Source organism: Theropithecus gelada, chromosome 14, assembly GCF_003255815.1.
Source record: "Theropithecus gelada isolate Dixy chromosome 14, Tgel_1.0, whole genome shotgun sequence".
In the NCBI taxonomy this organism is placed as follows: domain Eukaryota; kingdom Metazoa; phylum Chordata; class Mammalia; order Primates; family Cercopithecidae; genus Theropithecus; species Theropithecus gelada.
Genome location: NC_037682.1, coordinates 110400075 through 110416249, shown reverse-complemented (window position 1 = coordinate 110416249; position 16175 = coordinate 110400075). Strand labels below are relative to the sequence as shown.

Genomic DNA, 16175 nt, shown 5'->3' with positions numbered 1-16175 from the left:
CATGTCCCTCCTTGGGGTTGGGGAAGAAAGCTCTTTTCTTTCCTCTGTCGGGTTTCTCTCTTGCTTCTTGGTCTTTGCACTTCCTCAGGTCACTGGCTGCTCTCCAAGGGCACCTAGAGACGGCCCTGCCTGCAAACCACCCAGGACCCAGTGACATGGGGAGGACCAAGTGCTGTTTCAGTCCAAGCCAGTGGCAGCTACCTGAATTCAACCAGTCCAAGCTTCCTGCTTGGTCAAAATGGCTGCAGGCTTGGGGGCTTGGTGGAATGTCTGTGTTTTTAGGAACTGAGTTGTCTGAAGGCCACACTCTGCTGCCAGCTGGCCTTTCCTCAGCCTTAACCTCCACTCATCCCCTGGTGCTCAGCTTCTCCTGGCCTTGTGGACAGGTGGGTAGGAGGGGAGAGGGGATTGGCTTCTCCTGGCCTTGCGGACAGGTGGGTAGGAGGGGAGAGGGGAAACTGTGGAGGTCAGCAGCCCTAAAGCTGATGGAGTGTGTTCTGGGAGGGACAGGCACTCTCCGTCGGCAAGGGCAGAAGTAGAAGTTGTTTCCTGAGCGTTGGATGATTAGGATGGGAGGTACCTGAGGTTCTCTCAGCCCAAGAGGGTGCAGATGGGTAGAGACAGGCTTCACTGTGCCTTCGAGCTGCTTTCCGCTCCCTGGGCTCCAGTTGAGTCCCAGGGCTGGCAGAAGAGCTGGCAGGGATGTCCTAGAAATGGGGGTTGGTTCCTCTAGCTACCCCAGCTAAGGATACTCCTAGGACACTCTAAGCCACCGTGAGCCCTTAGGATCCCAGCTCCTGTTGGAGGGAGCATCCAGCATCACTGCGTGCCCCAAGGAAAAGCAGCAATAAAGGGGGACACTGGGACCTAGAATGTGGTGAGAGAGGTGGCATTCTCTGACTCAGAGAGACTGCTCTTGCGCCAGCTAGGGAAGAGCTGGCACAGGGAGGCAGGGCCGGTACAGCCCAGCTTGGTCAGGAGCCGCGACAGGTCACTGCGGAACTTCACGCCGGCAAAAGTGTAGAGCATGGGGTTGAGGCAGCAGTGGGCCAGGCCCAGGAACTCACACATGGTGATGGCCACGGGGAGAGAGCCATTTAGCTCGCAGGTATTGTCCACAGCCTTCAGCCTCACCAGGGTGTCCAGGAAGATGACGATGTGGTAGGGTGACCAGCAGAGGAAGAAGATGCTCGTCACCAGGATGGCCACCCTGACTGCCTTCTGCCGCTGAGGGCGCCGCTGGGCCTGGCGCAACCTGTGCACTACCCCCACGTAGCACCAGCCCATCACCAGCATGGGCAGCAGGAATCCCGCCACGTGGTAGAGGAATCGGGAGGTGAACCAGGCATGCGTTTCGGCTTGGTTCTCTTGGGAGAAGGTGCAACGTGGCAGGGAGTTGTTGGGATGGGCTTGGCTGACTTTGGCGAAGAGAATCTCTGGCAAGGCAAAGAGGAAGCCCACCAGCCAGATGGTCCCACAGGTGATGTGGATGGAGAGGAGGCGGCGGTGGCGGTAGGCGTGGACGGCGTGGACAATGGCCAGGTAACGGTCCACGGCGATGCAGGCCAGGAGCAGGCTGCTGCAGTAGAAGTTGACTTTGTGCAAGGCAATCACAGTTTTGCAGAGGAAGGTCCCCAGGACCCAGCCCACAGAGCCCTCGGCCACGGCAAAGGGCAAGATGAAGACCAGCAGGAGGTCGGCCACGGCCAGGTGGAATAGGAAGGTCTCCGTGGAGCTGCGTGTCTGCCGGTGCCGCTCCAGGATCACCAGCACCAGGACGTTGCCGATCACGCCCAGGAGGAAGATGAGGCTGTAGGCCACGGGCACGAACACAGCCTTGAAGGAGGCCATGAGGGGCCCCTCTGTGGCAGGGCAGAGGTGATTTTCCACCAGGGAGGTGTCGTTATAGTTGTCGAATTTGTCAAATTCCAAGAACTGCAAGGGCAAGGAGACGGGAGGGTGAGGACCTGTCTTTCCTCTCCGAGAGGAACCCTAGCTCTCTTGGAGGTTTTTCCTACATAGTCTCCACTGACCAAATGTCAAGTTTCAAATTTCAATTTTGAACAAATCACTTTGTGTTTTCCAACTTGAGTTTTTTGCCTGTCAAAGGGATCGCATTCCTTAGAGTGGTGGTGCAGATGAAGGGAGGTGTGCGGGTGGACATGCTTTGTAAGTGCTGAGGGGCTGGGCCCCATAAGTCAGCTTGTGTTTTGGGGTCCTCATGTACGGAAGCCTGCAGCCTTGGGGGCTGGAGTCAATTTGGGGAATGGACCTGGTTGGTACAAGGACCCGTCTGTTTCAGTTCCGAGCAGAACAGTCGGGCACTGCAACTTAGCATCGTGCTGGGGGCTGGGGGCGGGCGGGTGCTGATGTGGCCTGCGGCTCCCTCCTCATGGGTCTCACTGTTCCTGACCGTCTCCGTTATCACTGAAATGGCAGTAATAGCCTCCCATCCGGTTCAATATGCACAACCCGCTCAAGGTATGTAATAGTATTCCTATTTCACAGATGTGTCTTGCTAAAGATCAGGTTTGTGTGAACTGACATTTATCTACTTCCAAAGCCAATACTTTCCACTGAACAACCCTGCCTGGGCTTCCTTCTAGGGGCAGCAGATGCAGGTTCCCTGCTACTTCCCATCACTGGCAACCTCCCTGCAGCTAGGAGCACTCAGAAGCAGAAAGCCCAGAGGCAGACAGAGGCAGGAGAAAGTGAGGGTGACCCAGGGAGACTGGCAGGAGAGGAGAGAGCCTACTCCAAGTGCAGGGGGCGTGCCCATGATGTCTCCGGAAGTTCCCTCCTCCCCATCCTCCTCTTCCTCTCCCCATCACCCCACCTCCATCACCCCAGCACTCAGGTTGTTTACCCAGCTAACCACAAAGGAAGACATGTGCCTGTTTTCACACCTTTCACTCACAGCTGTCCCCTGCACCTGTTCCTCCTCACCTCCCAGCTCTGTTCTTCCCACCCTCCCTACCCAAGCCCCTCCCCAGGCAATTCAAAATCAATTATAACCAACCTATGTGGGTTCAAAAAGGCAATACTATAAATGATGAGCCCCAGGGAGGCAGAGGATAGGATGGGGTACCCTGTCCACCAGGCTCCGGGTGGCTTAATGCTGCCCCCATTTTAGGAGAGCAAGGCCCCCCCACAAGGAGGGGGTGGTCACACTGGGTGCCACAGGGCTTTCTTCCCTCTCCGGAGCCACAGTTGTGGGTCACACACTCACTCCTAATGCTGAGCAGACCCATTCCCCAGCCTGGGTCTTTCCTTCTGACTCTGGGGGAATGGGGCTCTGTGAGAAGCAGGTGTGGGAGATACATCAGTGCAAGGGCAGAGCCATCTGCCAACTCTTCCCACAGCATCCCTCTGCCATTGCCTCAGTCTAGTCTTCCTTCTCTTCACGCTAACGCTCAGGAGACCATCTCTCCATGGGTCCCGTCTCCACCAGCTTCTCTACTCCTGTCCACGTCCTGCACAGAGGACGGGGTGCGTGTTCTAAAACACAAATCCCACTGCCTCAGTGTTCTGCTTAAAGTCCTTTGCCGGTTCCCCATCACCTATAAGCAGTGGTTTTCTTTTGTTTTTTGTCTTTATTTATTTATGTTTTCAATTTCACTTTTTTTTTTGGAGGTGGATTTTTGCTCCTGTTGCCCAGGCTGGAGTGCAGTGGCACGATCTTGGCTCACTGCAACCTCCGCCTCCTGGGTTCAAGCAATTCTCCTGCCTCAGCCTCCCGAGTAGTTGGGATTCCAGGCATCTGCCACCACACCCAGGTAATTTTTTTGTATTTTTAGTGGAGACAGGGTTTCACCATGTTGGCCAGGCTGGTCTCAAATTCCTGACCTCAAGTGATCCACTCACCTCGGCCTCCCAAAGTGCTGGGATTACAGGTATGAGCTACTGTACCAGGTCTCAATTTCACATTTAATAACAAAGTCAACTATAAGAAAAAGTCATATTTGTGATAATGTTCGTCAGTAGAAGATTGATTGGAGTCTGGGCATGGCGGCTCAGGCCTGTAATTCCATCACTTTGGGAGAACAAGGCAGAAGGATCACTTGAGCCAAGGAATTTCGGACTGCAGTGAACTATGATCATGCCACTACACTCCAGCCTGGGTAACAGACCAAGACCCAGTCTCAAAAAAAAGAGTAGAGTAAGCCAAACTTAGTGCCATTCACACATTGCTAAATTTCAGAACTGCTGGGCACAGTGGCTCCCAGCACTTTGGGAGGCTTAGGTGGGAGGATTGCTTGAAACCAGGAGTTCAAGACCAGCCTGCACAACATAGCGAGACCTCAACTCTACAAAACATTTTTTTTTTAAATAAAGTTTAGAACTAATTGCAGAACATCCCATGCAGTAGGATTCCATGGAATTTCTCTCCCAAACACACACCTTTGTTTTTGTTTTTTGATAGATAGTGTCTTGCTATGTTGCCCAGGCTGGAGTGCAGTGGCTATTAATAGGTGTGATCATAGCACACTACACCTCGACCTCCTGGGCCCAAGTGATCCTCCTCCTGCCTCAGCCTCCTGTGTAGCTGGGACTGCAGGTATGTGACAGCAGCGCCCAGCTCCAAGGACTTTCTTTAGAGTACCCATGACTGTGTGTGTGTGTGTCACAGGGTTCCCCTGGGGTGGAGAGTGGTGGTGTGGCTCCAGGCTCCCCTCCTTGACTTTAAACTATAGCTCTCCACTTTTGACTTGTGTAGTGCTTCACACATAAGCTTTTGTTGAAGAAAATGGTTCTACTTTCATTTGAAAACCATGGACCTGTGGGATGAAGTCTAACCTCCCCAACAGAGCCCTTATGTTCCTCCCAAATGTATATTCCTCTGACCTTTCAAACTTTGTCTTCTATTAATATATTATTGCTCTAGGTCACCCCTTGGCCTTTTCCTTCTGCCTAGCAGGTCTTTCTTTCCAAATTGGCCTATCTAATTTCTACCCTTCCTCCAAAGCCGAATTCAATCCCATCTTCCCACATCCTTGCTGGCTCCCCTCTTGGAATTCTCTCTTCTCCTTATGATGCGTGTGCATTTATTACAGCACCCAGGGTTGGGATGACCACTTTCTAACCAGATGGCAAAGGTCTTAGAAGCAGGCCTTCTGTGTCTCCCTCCCAAGGTCATGTGTTTTACATAGGACAGATGTGTGCTGACCTGCTCTGAAAGCAGTTTCCCAGAGAAGGCCAGGAGCCCTGATAATCTGAGACTTAGGCTAGTGTCTCAGCAGGGACTCACTCCGTCACCTTCTGCATTCTGCCTTCTCCCAATAACCTTGACCGCCTGGATCCTAGATCCTATCTTGACTGCTCTCTCTCTATTGGGAGCTATTTCCAGTATTGTCATTGAGCACACCCACTTGACTAATACTGGAATTCAGCAGTCTTCATGCAGAGCCAAGCCATTCATGCGGAGGGAGGAGAGCAGCAGGGCCTGGGGCGGTCAGCAGGGCTGAACTCCACCTACCTTGGCTGTGCCTGGGTGAGGGCTTAGGTCCAACCAGCCTATCTGAACCAGAAAGCCCTGGGTTTCTGTCCCTAGGGCTCCCATCTCCTGAGAACCAGATTTAGAGGGGGGTTGGGAGGGGCCTGTCTCTTCCTCCTTGCCAAGAGGTATTTGTTTGGCAGCGTCAGAGAGAGGAAGATGGGAGGAAGCTGGTTTGAGGGGTGCTGGGAACTGACGGCACATCTCAGCAGGAGGTGTCAAACAGACGTTTTGGGGGTTCAGGAGTGGCACGTGTTAAAGCCACTTCCCACACATAGGAGTTCTAGCTCCCCCAATCTCCCCCAAACTATGGAGAGAGGCAATAAAGCAAGGTTGGCTCTTTCCTCATGGGAAGTTGAGGAATCAGGAATCCTGAATACTGTGGGGCATGTGGTGCTGAGGAAGCCCTTCAATCCCGTGCCCAGAGGGAGCGCAGGGCGGCCCGTTTGTGTGAGCGGTGTGCCCATTCTTTGACATGAAAAGCTGCAGAAACCCAAGGCCCTCATGCACACACGCACTCTGACAGCAACACCCACCTTGCATAGACACAGGTCCCAAGATGGGCCACACCAGCGTGTGGCATAGACAGGCACCCAGCAGACAACAGCCTGGTCATAGGCCAGGGCCACATGCCCCAAAGAAGGCAAGAAGCACAATGACCAGAATGAGGCTGAGTGGAGCTAGAATCTAGTTAGAAAATTGCTGTGAGCACTGGGGAGGAGCAGGGGCTGTAACAGTGTCCAGTATTGAGGGGCTTAGGGGAAGGTGCGGGGTGTAAAGCAATGCAAAGTACTTGGCCTGTGGTAGGGCCCAAAATGTTACTCTTCTCCTTCCCTCCACTGTAGGATGCAGGCTCCTCCCTGGATAATTAAGTTTCCAAGCCCCACCTCACTTCTCCAAATAACGAAGCTGCCCCACTGCCCAGCACTGACCAGCATGAAGCTCAGCTCACATTTGCTAATGGGGATTCTATGTCAGCAGGTACATTGGGCAGGGGTGTCTAGCATGCCTCAGGGATCTATCCTGAGTCCCCTCCTCTTCAGCACTCTCAACCCAGCTTTGGGGACACTCTCAGGTAACACAGAGTTCTTTACAAGCTGGAACCATGGGCCCAACCTAACCAGATGAAATTGCGTGCGGAAAATATACAAGCCAGGACTCAGGTTTAAAACTTTACCCATCCAGGGATAAGTTAGGGAAGACCAGGTAACAACAGTTCGTGAGAAACACTTGGGAGTTTGTTGCCTACAAGCTTAAGATGAGTCATGGGAGTGACGTGGCCAGCAGAAGGGCCACTGTTACCTTCATCTGTTCACCTAGAACAGATGAAGTGGGCAGCTGGCACCAGCCCAGTTTGGTTGGTCTGGACAAGGATGACCACTTTGTTGAGGGGCTTGGAAAACCCTGCCCGTGGAGAAAGTTTTCAGGTATTAGGGGTGTAGTGTCTGGGACAGAGAAGACTTGAGCCCATGAGGGCTGATGTCATGGATTGGAAAGAAACTCCATGGGCAAGAGGGCAGCAATGGACTCTTGCTGTGGGCTTCCAGGGGCAGTCCAGAAGGACTGGGCAGAAGCTGAGGGGGTAGAGTTTCAGTCAAAGGCGGGGAGAACTTTCTAACAGGCAGAACTGTCCAGCAATGAGATGGGACCCTTGGGAAGGAGAGGAACGTTTGAGCCCAAGTGTGCAGGAAGAGATTCCTGCCCTGGGAAGAAGGAGGCTGGACTCTGCCTTCAAATGCCCCTCACTCTCACTCCCAGATTTTCTGTCTGTCCTGCCCTGCCTGGAGCTGAGCTGGTTCTCAGCGTGATCTCCGTCTAGCTCAGTAGCTGGAGACTTTGCTTTTCTAGTCCATTCTGCCACCAGTGAATGCCCCAGCCTGACCTTACTTCTCAGCCTCGAGGAGGGGGCAGGGCTGCCTGCGTGCGTGGCTCACTCAGGCCGAACCCCAGGACTCCAAGGCCTGAGTCATGCTGGCCACGGGAGGTGTCTGCACACAGACGCCAGTCATTGCTCTGGCCACAGGGGGCATGCAAACTCCATCTCCTTTTATGTCCCTGTGTGGATATTCCCAGCTGAGAGTCAGGAGCTGTGAGTGGAGCCGGCCAGGGTATCTATCATTCCAGCCTTCGGTGGCTTAAGGGGTGCAGGGGTCTGGAGGAATGAGACTGGGCTATGGGTGAGGGTGTAGGTCTGTATCCCTTAGCCCGTCTTTCTTCAGGAGGCCCACAGCCCTTAAAGACCATCTGAGACTCTGGCTTGCCATTTGTCACATCTCCCTTGCTACACCCATAGCCTTCAGGGACAAGCCTATGAGACTCCTCTTCCATCTCTTCCCACGGGTTTTGGCCATTAGAAGCAGGTACTGTGCTGGATGTGGTTTTAGGGGGAGAGTTTAAGCTACTCCAAGCCTCTGCGGCAAGTCTTGAGGCTTAAAGGGGCCCCACCTGGCACCCCAGCGTCTCTTTGCCCTTTGGATACAGGGTCACACAATCCAAGGTGCAGATAGACAGGCCTCCCAGGTGTGTGTGGCAGCCTCTTGAAACCATCTCCTGGGCTGGAAATATTTTGCCCCACCACTCTTGAAAGAACGCTCATGCGGCCCGGCGCGGTGGCTCACGCCTGTAATCCCAGCACTTTGGGAGGCCGAGGCGGGCGGATCACGAGGTCAGGAGATCGAGACCATCCTGGCTAACAGGGTGAAACCCCGTCTCTACTAAAAATGCAAAAAATTAGCCGGGCGAGGCGGCGGGCGCCTGTAGTCCCAGCTACTCGGGAGGCTGAGGCAGGAGAATGGCGTGAACCCGGGAGGCGGAGCTTGCAGTGAGCCGAGATCGCGCCACTGCACTCCAGCCTGGGCGACTAAGTGAGACTCGGTCTCAAAAAAAAAAAAAAAAAAAAAAAAGAAAGAACGCTCATGCTTGTGTCCTGATTCTCAGGTCCACATACACGGCCGCTGTTGATGCTGTTCTGCTGGAGGAGTGGGATCAGCTGCAGACTGCATCCCTGGGGAAGACAAGAGTTCCTGACGAGACTCTGCAGTCTGTATGCCTGAACCCAGATTCACTTTGACCCTGACCCATCCTCAGCCTGGCCTTGGGGCTCTCCCTCATGTCTGACCCCTCCAACCACACCCCCAGTTGGGCCTGCTCTGCTGGGGTTGCTCTGGGACTTTTGATCTGATTGGAGGGGGCGGGTGGAGAACCTCCCTTCCCCCCAGAAACAGCCTGAGCTGGTTTTGGTTCCTCTTCTTCACACCTCCGTGATGAAATGAGATGGTCCACGTGGACGGGCTGTGTGGCCTGTGATGCTCTAGTCACACTGAAGTCATGATGTGTGGTAATTATCTATGGAGAGGGGTCATAGAAAGCCAGGCTCTGGGGATTGGGCCAGCTTCACCCTGCGCTATAGCAGCTTCCCTTCCTGGTTGGTGTGCAGGGTGGGGCTGGAGGTATAGTTTATGACCAGCCTCTGTGGGTGCCCCAGCCCAGGCCAGGCCCTGGTTCTGTTGGAAGGAGGCTCTCAGATCAAGGTTCGCATAGACAGGGGCTGCTCTAGGTCTGCCTGGATCTGCCTTTCCAGCAGGATGGGTCCCTGGCATGCCCACCCCAGGACCTGGAATCTTCTGGTTCCTGGCTCTCAGCCATCTAATTTTTTTTTCTATTTGGACCATTCGTTCTTGAGAATTAGCAGCCCCTCCACACCTCCCGGCCCCTGCCTTAAAGAAGTGGACATTTTAAGCGGCTCAAGTTGGTCTTCGAGTTCAACAGGACAAATGGAATACAGAATGACCAACCTGGCTTATGGCCAGGAGCCCCCAGTTCCTTTTTTTTTTTTTTTTTCCTGGCAAGTTTGTGTAGCCAAAAGTCCCCAGTTCTTAGCCCAACATTAGAGTGTAAAACCCAGTGTTCAAGGAATATGAACCAATACTTGGTATGGGCAAGGACAAGGAGGAGACTAGGAAGCAGAAGGAGTAGAAGAACCTGGACTAATTCCAGAGGAAAATGGTGAGCTAAGAGCTTTACTGCATCACTAATCAATAAATACTTATTGAGAAGCTGCTACATGCAAGATTCTCCTGCCTGTACCACTATGCCCGGGGTTTTTGTACTGTGACACTGAGGGACAGTCTGCCAAGCTGCTCACGGCCCTTCAGTGAGTAGGTGGGGGTGGAGGAGAGGGTCTGTGTTCTGAGGGGACATTGGCCCTGGAGACAGGGTATGTAGGAGATTCGTGAAGGGAGAACGACGCACTGGTGGCTGGCTGAAGAACTCCAGAGCCCAGATGGTCCAGGACTCCGGACTCCTGGCTAGACCCTGAGTGAGGGATCCAGATATTTGAATGCCTGGCTGAGGATCACTCATTTGAGGTGTGACATGAAGCAAGTCACTAGGTCCCTTTCCCCCAGATGTAAGTTTTCTTGGGACATACCCTGCTGCCCCTGGCCCCTGCCACCACCTGTCTCTAGTAGGTCACTCAGTGAGGTGAGACGCGCAGTTAGGGGAAACTCAAGGTTTCTCAGAAGCTGGGACCTGCCAGGTCTCCAGTCGGTTACTAAGAAATCCAACTGGGTCAGGGCTCGTGGTCAGTTTGAAGCTGCAGGCAGAGGAAGACGCCCAGTAACCGAATCAGGCAAGGCCAACGGCCGTGACTGGGGACCAGGGTGGGAGCACATTGCCCCTTTGGGGCTGCAGGTTTTTAGTCTGATTTGGGATATTGCCCAGACTCTGTGATTAGACTCAGGGCAGCTTCATAGGCGTGCAACTGGTGCAGTCACATGGGGCCTGCACCCAGCAGGACCCCTGACTTGGTTTAGTGCTCTGCTGTTGCTTTCTTGATATTTTTAATAATTTTTCAATAAGGGGCCCCATGTTTTCGTTTTGCACTAGATCCCACAAATTATGAAGCAGGTCCTGATTAGATGAATGGTCCGGCTCTGATTCTGCTTGCGATTTGGATCCGAGAGGCCAGGCTTTGGGTAGTTAGCCCTTCTGCTCACTTTCTCCCCGTGTCCTACTTACACTTCCCAGCCTTGAGATCTGGGCAAGCGAGAGGCAGGCTTCTCCCAGCAGGTCTGGGAACACGGTTGGTGGAACTACAAAGTCCACTCTAGCTGGGGGAGCAGGAGGGAGTCAGACAATATCTCAGGGTAAGTTTGGGCCAGGAGAGTTGGTAGGAGCCAGGGTTTGGCTCCTTCATGATCTAACCCAGAATGCAGTCCCAAGACAAGTCCTCTCCCCAGGGGGAGAAAAGACCGTGAAGAAGTTTCCAAGAAACCCTTACAACCAGCCTCTGCCGTCGGCTCACAAGGAACCCTGTGTTTCTCCGGTTGAGCTGCTCCATACATACACCTTTTGGGAGCCCAGTGACGACCAGGTCAACTGCATCTCTACGCTTCACTGCAGAGACATGAGTGCTGGCAGTGTAGTGCTGGGGACCATTTTCTTAGCCCACCCAAGAAACCTTTCCAAGAATACCTTATCTCTAGAGATTCTACAACAGGTTCCAAGACATTTTTTCAGATTAACAGTTTTCTCACCCTGCTCCCCGACTCCAACCTGCTGGGATCCTCTTCCTTGCTACCATCTGTTCTCATACTTCTCAGTTTAGCACATAATTGTTGTCTAATAGCTTCCAGTGAGTGATTTTTTTCTCTGGCCAGAGCAGAAGCTATTTGAGGGCAAAGACCAGATCCTCAACTTCTCCACCCAACATAGAATGTAGTGCCCTGATGATATAATCATATGGTAAGAGATGAACAGCTATGCATTGATTGACTGATGAGCAATGCCAGCCTCCTTATGGTAAGAAAACCTCCAAAGGTACTTTCCTGTCTAGTTCCATATTCCCACCCTAAGAGAAAAGGAGAGAAAGAATGGGGAAGTGAAGTATCCTGTTCCCGGTCACATAGCAACTCAGAGGAGGATGCAGGGCCTGAACCCATGTCTTCCAGCTTCCTCTAAAGGATGTCTACTAAGGACAGCAGCTCTCCTTATCTGCTTCTTCCACAGAATGGAAAATAAACTCTTAAAGGGCAGGAGCTGACTGACCTGTCTAGATTTTACAGATCCACAGCGGGAGAGGATTCCCACGCTGTCCCCTCTCTCTCGGACTCTGGCAGAGGATATTAGAATTCCAGGCAGGGCCTCGGCGACAGGAAGCTACCCGTGTCTACTCACCAGGTCCTCCAGGTTCTCGAGGTCCATTTCCAGCATTAGCGGGTAGTTCATGGCTGTGCCGGCTGTGAGTCACCAGACTGGTCACTGTCTGATGTTGAGAGGCTCCCCGCCAGGTGCCTCTAGAGAGGTGGCAGCCGTCAGCTGCAAATTTAAGCAAATGAGCTGCGCATCGTCTCCTGGGGCTGTAGGGCCGCGACCTGCCTCACAACTCATCACTTTTTTTTTTTTTTTCCACTGGGTCTTTTCTGTTTTTTTGAAGAAAGAGGGAAAATCCCCCACAGCATCAGTGCTAGTCAAGCATTTCAGCTTCTTTCCCGGCAACAATTGTCTCAACTGGGGCCTATCACTAGTTTAAAGGCTGCTCTCTCTTCTCCTCCCTATACCCCCAATAAGGGGCTCACAACTTGTAATGAAACCACCACACAAAGTCAGCAGACTGATGAGGGAAACTCCTGATCAACAGAGAACAGGAGAAGAGCGCTCCCAGCAACCTCTCCTCCAAGCCACCTCCAGACCTTCATCTTCCTCACCACTAGGGTGATCAACCATTCCAGTCTGCCCAGGACTGAAAAGTCCCTTGACTTGGGAAACCCCTAAGTCCTGGCAAATCAGGGCACTTGGTCAAACTACTTGCTACCATCCTTTTGCCCAACAGGGGCAAAACCCCTTCCCTTCTCAGCTCAAGTTCAGAAAAGATAGGTTAGAATTTTTCAAAGGGAACAACAGTCAAACAAAACTGGAAGACAAAAATGAAATCAACTCTGGAAGGCCGAGGCAGGAGGACTGCTTGAAGCCAGGAGTTGGATACCAGCCTGGGCAACATAGCAAGACCCTGTCTCTAAAAGAAAAAAAAAAAAGTGAAATCACCAAGAAAAGCATACAGTTACAGAGTCATTTTCTGACTCAAAAATAATGATGTTCTATCTATAAATTAACTTGGTTTGCTGATAAATTATTAACCTCATAGACTACCAGGCTAGAGAGGACTTCAGAGATCATCCAGTCTAACCCCCAATTTTTATGCAGGAGGTCCGTGAGGCTGAGAGGGAGAGCAACTTACCCAAGATCCCACTGCTAACCAGTGGCAGAGCTGGGACTTGAACTCAGGTCTTCTGACTCCACCTTTAGTGTTTTCTCTACTCCAAGCTGCCACTCTTGCAGGCGCTCATAACCTCTGTCCTTTCCCTCAACTCTGCCCTGTCTGAGGGCCGTTTCCTTTAAGAAGCCCTTTTGTAGATGTTGATCAATTTCCCTTCCAAGTCTCATTTGTGGCTTTTTCTTCCAGAAGTGGGCATTTCCTCTCTTGGTCCACAATGATGTGAAAACAATGTCTGCACGCATAGCGGCACCCACACATGGTGGCTGTTTCTTGGCCCCACCCCCACCTTTGTATCATGCTCCCTTTCAACCAAATCGCCCTTCGCTGGGATCCTACCCTTTCCAGTGCTCTCCTTCACCCTCTCCTCCATATTCACCTTCCCTCTTTCCCCTCTTCACACCTTGCTTACTGAAGATGCTTACCTCACTGCATCCCCAACAGATGTACCATTCGTTTTTTTTTTTTTTTTTGAGACAGAGTTTTGCTCTTCTTGCCCAGGCTGGAGTGCAATGGCATGATCTTGGCTCACCGCAACCTCTGCCTCCCAGGTTCAAGCAATTCTCCTGCCTCAGCCTCCCGAGCATCTGGGATTACAGGTATGCCCACCACGCCCGGCTAATTTTGTTTGTTTATTTATTTATTTATTTTGAGACAGAATTTTGCTCTTGCTGCCCAGGCTGGAGTGAAATGGCGCGATCTCAGCTCACCACAACCTCCACCTCCCGGGTTCAAGCAATTCTCCTGCCTCAGCCTCCCGAGTAGTTGGGATTACATCCCGGCTAATTTTGTATTTTTAGTAGAGATGGAGTTTCTCCATGTGGATCAGGCTGGTCTTGAACTCCCGACCTCAGGTAATCCGCCCACCTTGACCTCCCAAAGTGCTGGGATTACAGATGTGAGCCACGGCGGCCAGCCAACAGATGCATCATTCTTAGGTTTAAACAGTCTGAAGCGTTTCCAGCCTCTGTTGGTGGTATTGGGGTCGTTTCCTTGCTCTTCTCCATTCACTGCCTTTAGAAGCTGCTTTCAAGGAGGAAGGCTTTCAGGACAAGGCATCACACTTCTTCTCCAGCACTTCCAGTCCTGATACCTCCGGGAGGAAGCTGCCCCAAGGTTTCCTGTGTCCCAGGCTTGCTGGGAACTCCTCATCCTTCCATTCACCCTATTCTCAACATCCCTGCCCCTCCAATCCCTCAGCATACTCGACTTAGCCTTGGCCACCCCGGCTAGGGACACTGATCAGGAAGGAGTACAGCCTATAGAATCACAGAGGAATTGAAAGGAACTTTGAAAGATAAACCAGACTATCCTCAACCACACCCCCACCCCCAGCAAATGCAAGATTCCTGTCACTGCATCCTTATCAGATGATCACTCAGCATCAATGAATACAAACATCAATGAAGGTGAGACATTTGCTCCTTTCAATAGATCATGTTTCAATGGAGAATGGTTTCATGATTAGAAACTTATTCCTCATGATGAGTCAAAATATGTCTTCCTGTAACTCCACCCCAGAGGTCCTGGCTGTCCCTTCTGTCTGGACTGTCTAACTCTTCTTCCAATAAGCATCCTCTGAAGACAGCCAGCACATCCCCGAGAGTCTTCTTGTCTCCAAAACACACTTCCACAGTGTCTTCAGTCGTTATTCGAAGACTTGGTTTCTGGGTCCTTTGACACCCTGTTTTTTGACCTCTGGGTGATTTCTGGGACATAGATAAGTCATCCTTGGGTCTATCCAAGTTCTGATGGCAAATATTGACAGGATGAAGCCAAAATCAGAACTCTGCTTCATGTCATTAGAGACCTACTATACCCAAAGGTCAGGAAAGACTTCATGGAAGTCTTGGCCACTGGAGGCTTGGAGAGAGCGAAGGCTTGGTGTGCCTGGAGGGGCGGACAGGGTGGAGAGTGTGGGACATGATGAGAACTGCTTGGAAAAAATGTGTAGAAAGAATTCCCTGGCCGGGCATGGTGGCTCACGCCTGTAATCACAGCACTTTGGGAGGCTGAGGCGGGTGGATCACGAGGTCAGAACAAGACCATCCTGGCTAACATGGTGAAATCCCATCTCTACTAAATATACAACAAATTAGCCGGGCGTGGTGGCAGGCACCTGTAGTCCCAGCTACTCAGGAGGCTGAGGCAGGAGAATGGCGTGAACCCAGGAGGCGGAGCTTGCAGTGAGCCGAGATTGCGCCACTGCACTCCAGCCTGGGTGACAGAGCGAGACTCCATCTCAAAAAATAAATAAATAAATAAAATAAAATAGAGAAAGAATTACTTGGGGCTCATGCCTGTAATCCCAGCACTTTGGGAGGCCAAGGTGGGCAGATCATGAGGTCAAGGGATTGAGACCATCCTGGCCAACATGGTGAAACCCCGTCTCTACTAAAAATACAAAAATTAGCCAGGTGTGGTGGTGCACACCTGTAGTCCCAGCTACTCAGGAGGCTGAGGCAGAAGAATCGCTTGAACCTGGGAGGTGGAGGTTGTAGTGAGCTGAGATGGTGCCACTGCACTCCAGCCTGGTGACAGAGTGAGACTCTGTCTCAAAAACACACAAACAAAAAGAACTACCTTGTGCTCGGCACATCATAGGCATTCTGTGTGTGGTGATGTGGCTATGGCAATGATGATGATGATGATGGTGATGATAGGGCAGGGGGAGGAGTGAGGAGGTGATTGAAGCATGTACTGGACAAGGTAGGAGCTGCTCTTATGGCCTTAGTGCAGTGGTACAATCAAGGCTCACTGCAGCCTTGACCTCCTGAGCTCAAGCCATCTTCCTGCCTCAGCCTCTCAAGTCGCTGGGACTACAGGCACATGTCACCTCACCTGGCTAATTTTATGTTTTTTGTCGAGACAGAGTTTCACCATGTTGCCCAGGCTGGTCTTGAACTCTTAGGCTCAACCGATACGCCTGCCTCAGACTCCCAAAGCGCTGGGATTATAGGCGTGAGCCACCATGCCCAGCAGCCATGAGTTCTAATATTGCCTTGAGAAGGCTCACAGAGTTACTGTCTCTACTAGAAACCATGATCTTACAGTCTTCACACATAAAGCCAGACTAGCTCCCTAGGATAGAGAGGGCAATGTCTAAGCTGTGATCCTTTGCCTCTGAAGGGGAGATGTCAGAGGTTCCACCTGTGTGTGACAATCTGATGGGAGAGGACCCTTCCAGGTCAAGCAGCCCAGGTTTTATTTCAGTTTGCAACTTGTTTATATTTCACCTATGCAGGATCCCAATCCCCACCCCATAGGCAGTCTAACTGAGGCTAAATTGTTTTCTAGCTTTCTCGTCAAAATGACCACCGGAGGCTGAGCCTGGTAGCTCACCTCTGTATTCCCAGCATTTTGGGAGGCCAAGGGGGGAGGATCACTTGAGCCCAGGAGTTTGAGACC

At 52.0% G+C, this 16175-nt stretch overlaps 1 protein-coding gene and 1 long non-coding RNA gene across 2 annotated transcripts; one reads left to right on the top strand and one right to left on the bottom strand.

The window, feature by feature from the left end:
• Positions 1-415: 415 nt before the first annotated feature.
• Positions 416-11898, bottom strand: CXCR5 (C-X-C motif chemokine receptor 5). The gene is made up of 2 exons (XM_025357059.1): positions 11672-11898; positions 416-1935 (listed from the first exon to the last, which is right to left on the bottom strand). The coding sequence occupies exons 1-2, from the start codon at positions 11720-11722 to the stop codon at positions 868-870; spliced, it is 1119 nt and encodes a 372-aa protein (XP_025212844.1). The 5' UTR covers positions 11723-11898; the 3' UTR covers positions 416-867.
• Positions 7622-9556, top strand: LOC112606504. The gene is made up of 2 exons (XR_003115642.1): positions 7622-7854; positions 8432-9556. It is a non-coding gene; the product is annotated as an uncharacterized LOC112606504 (long non-coding RNA).
• Positions 11899-16175: the final 4277 nt, after the last annotated feature.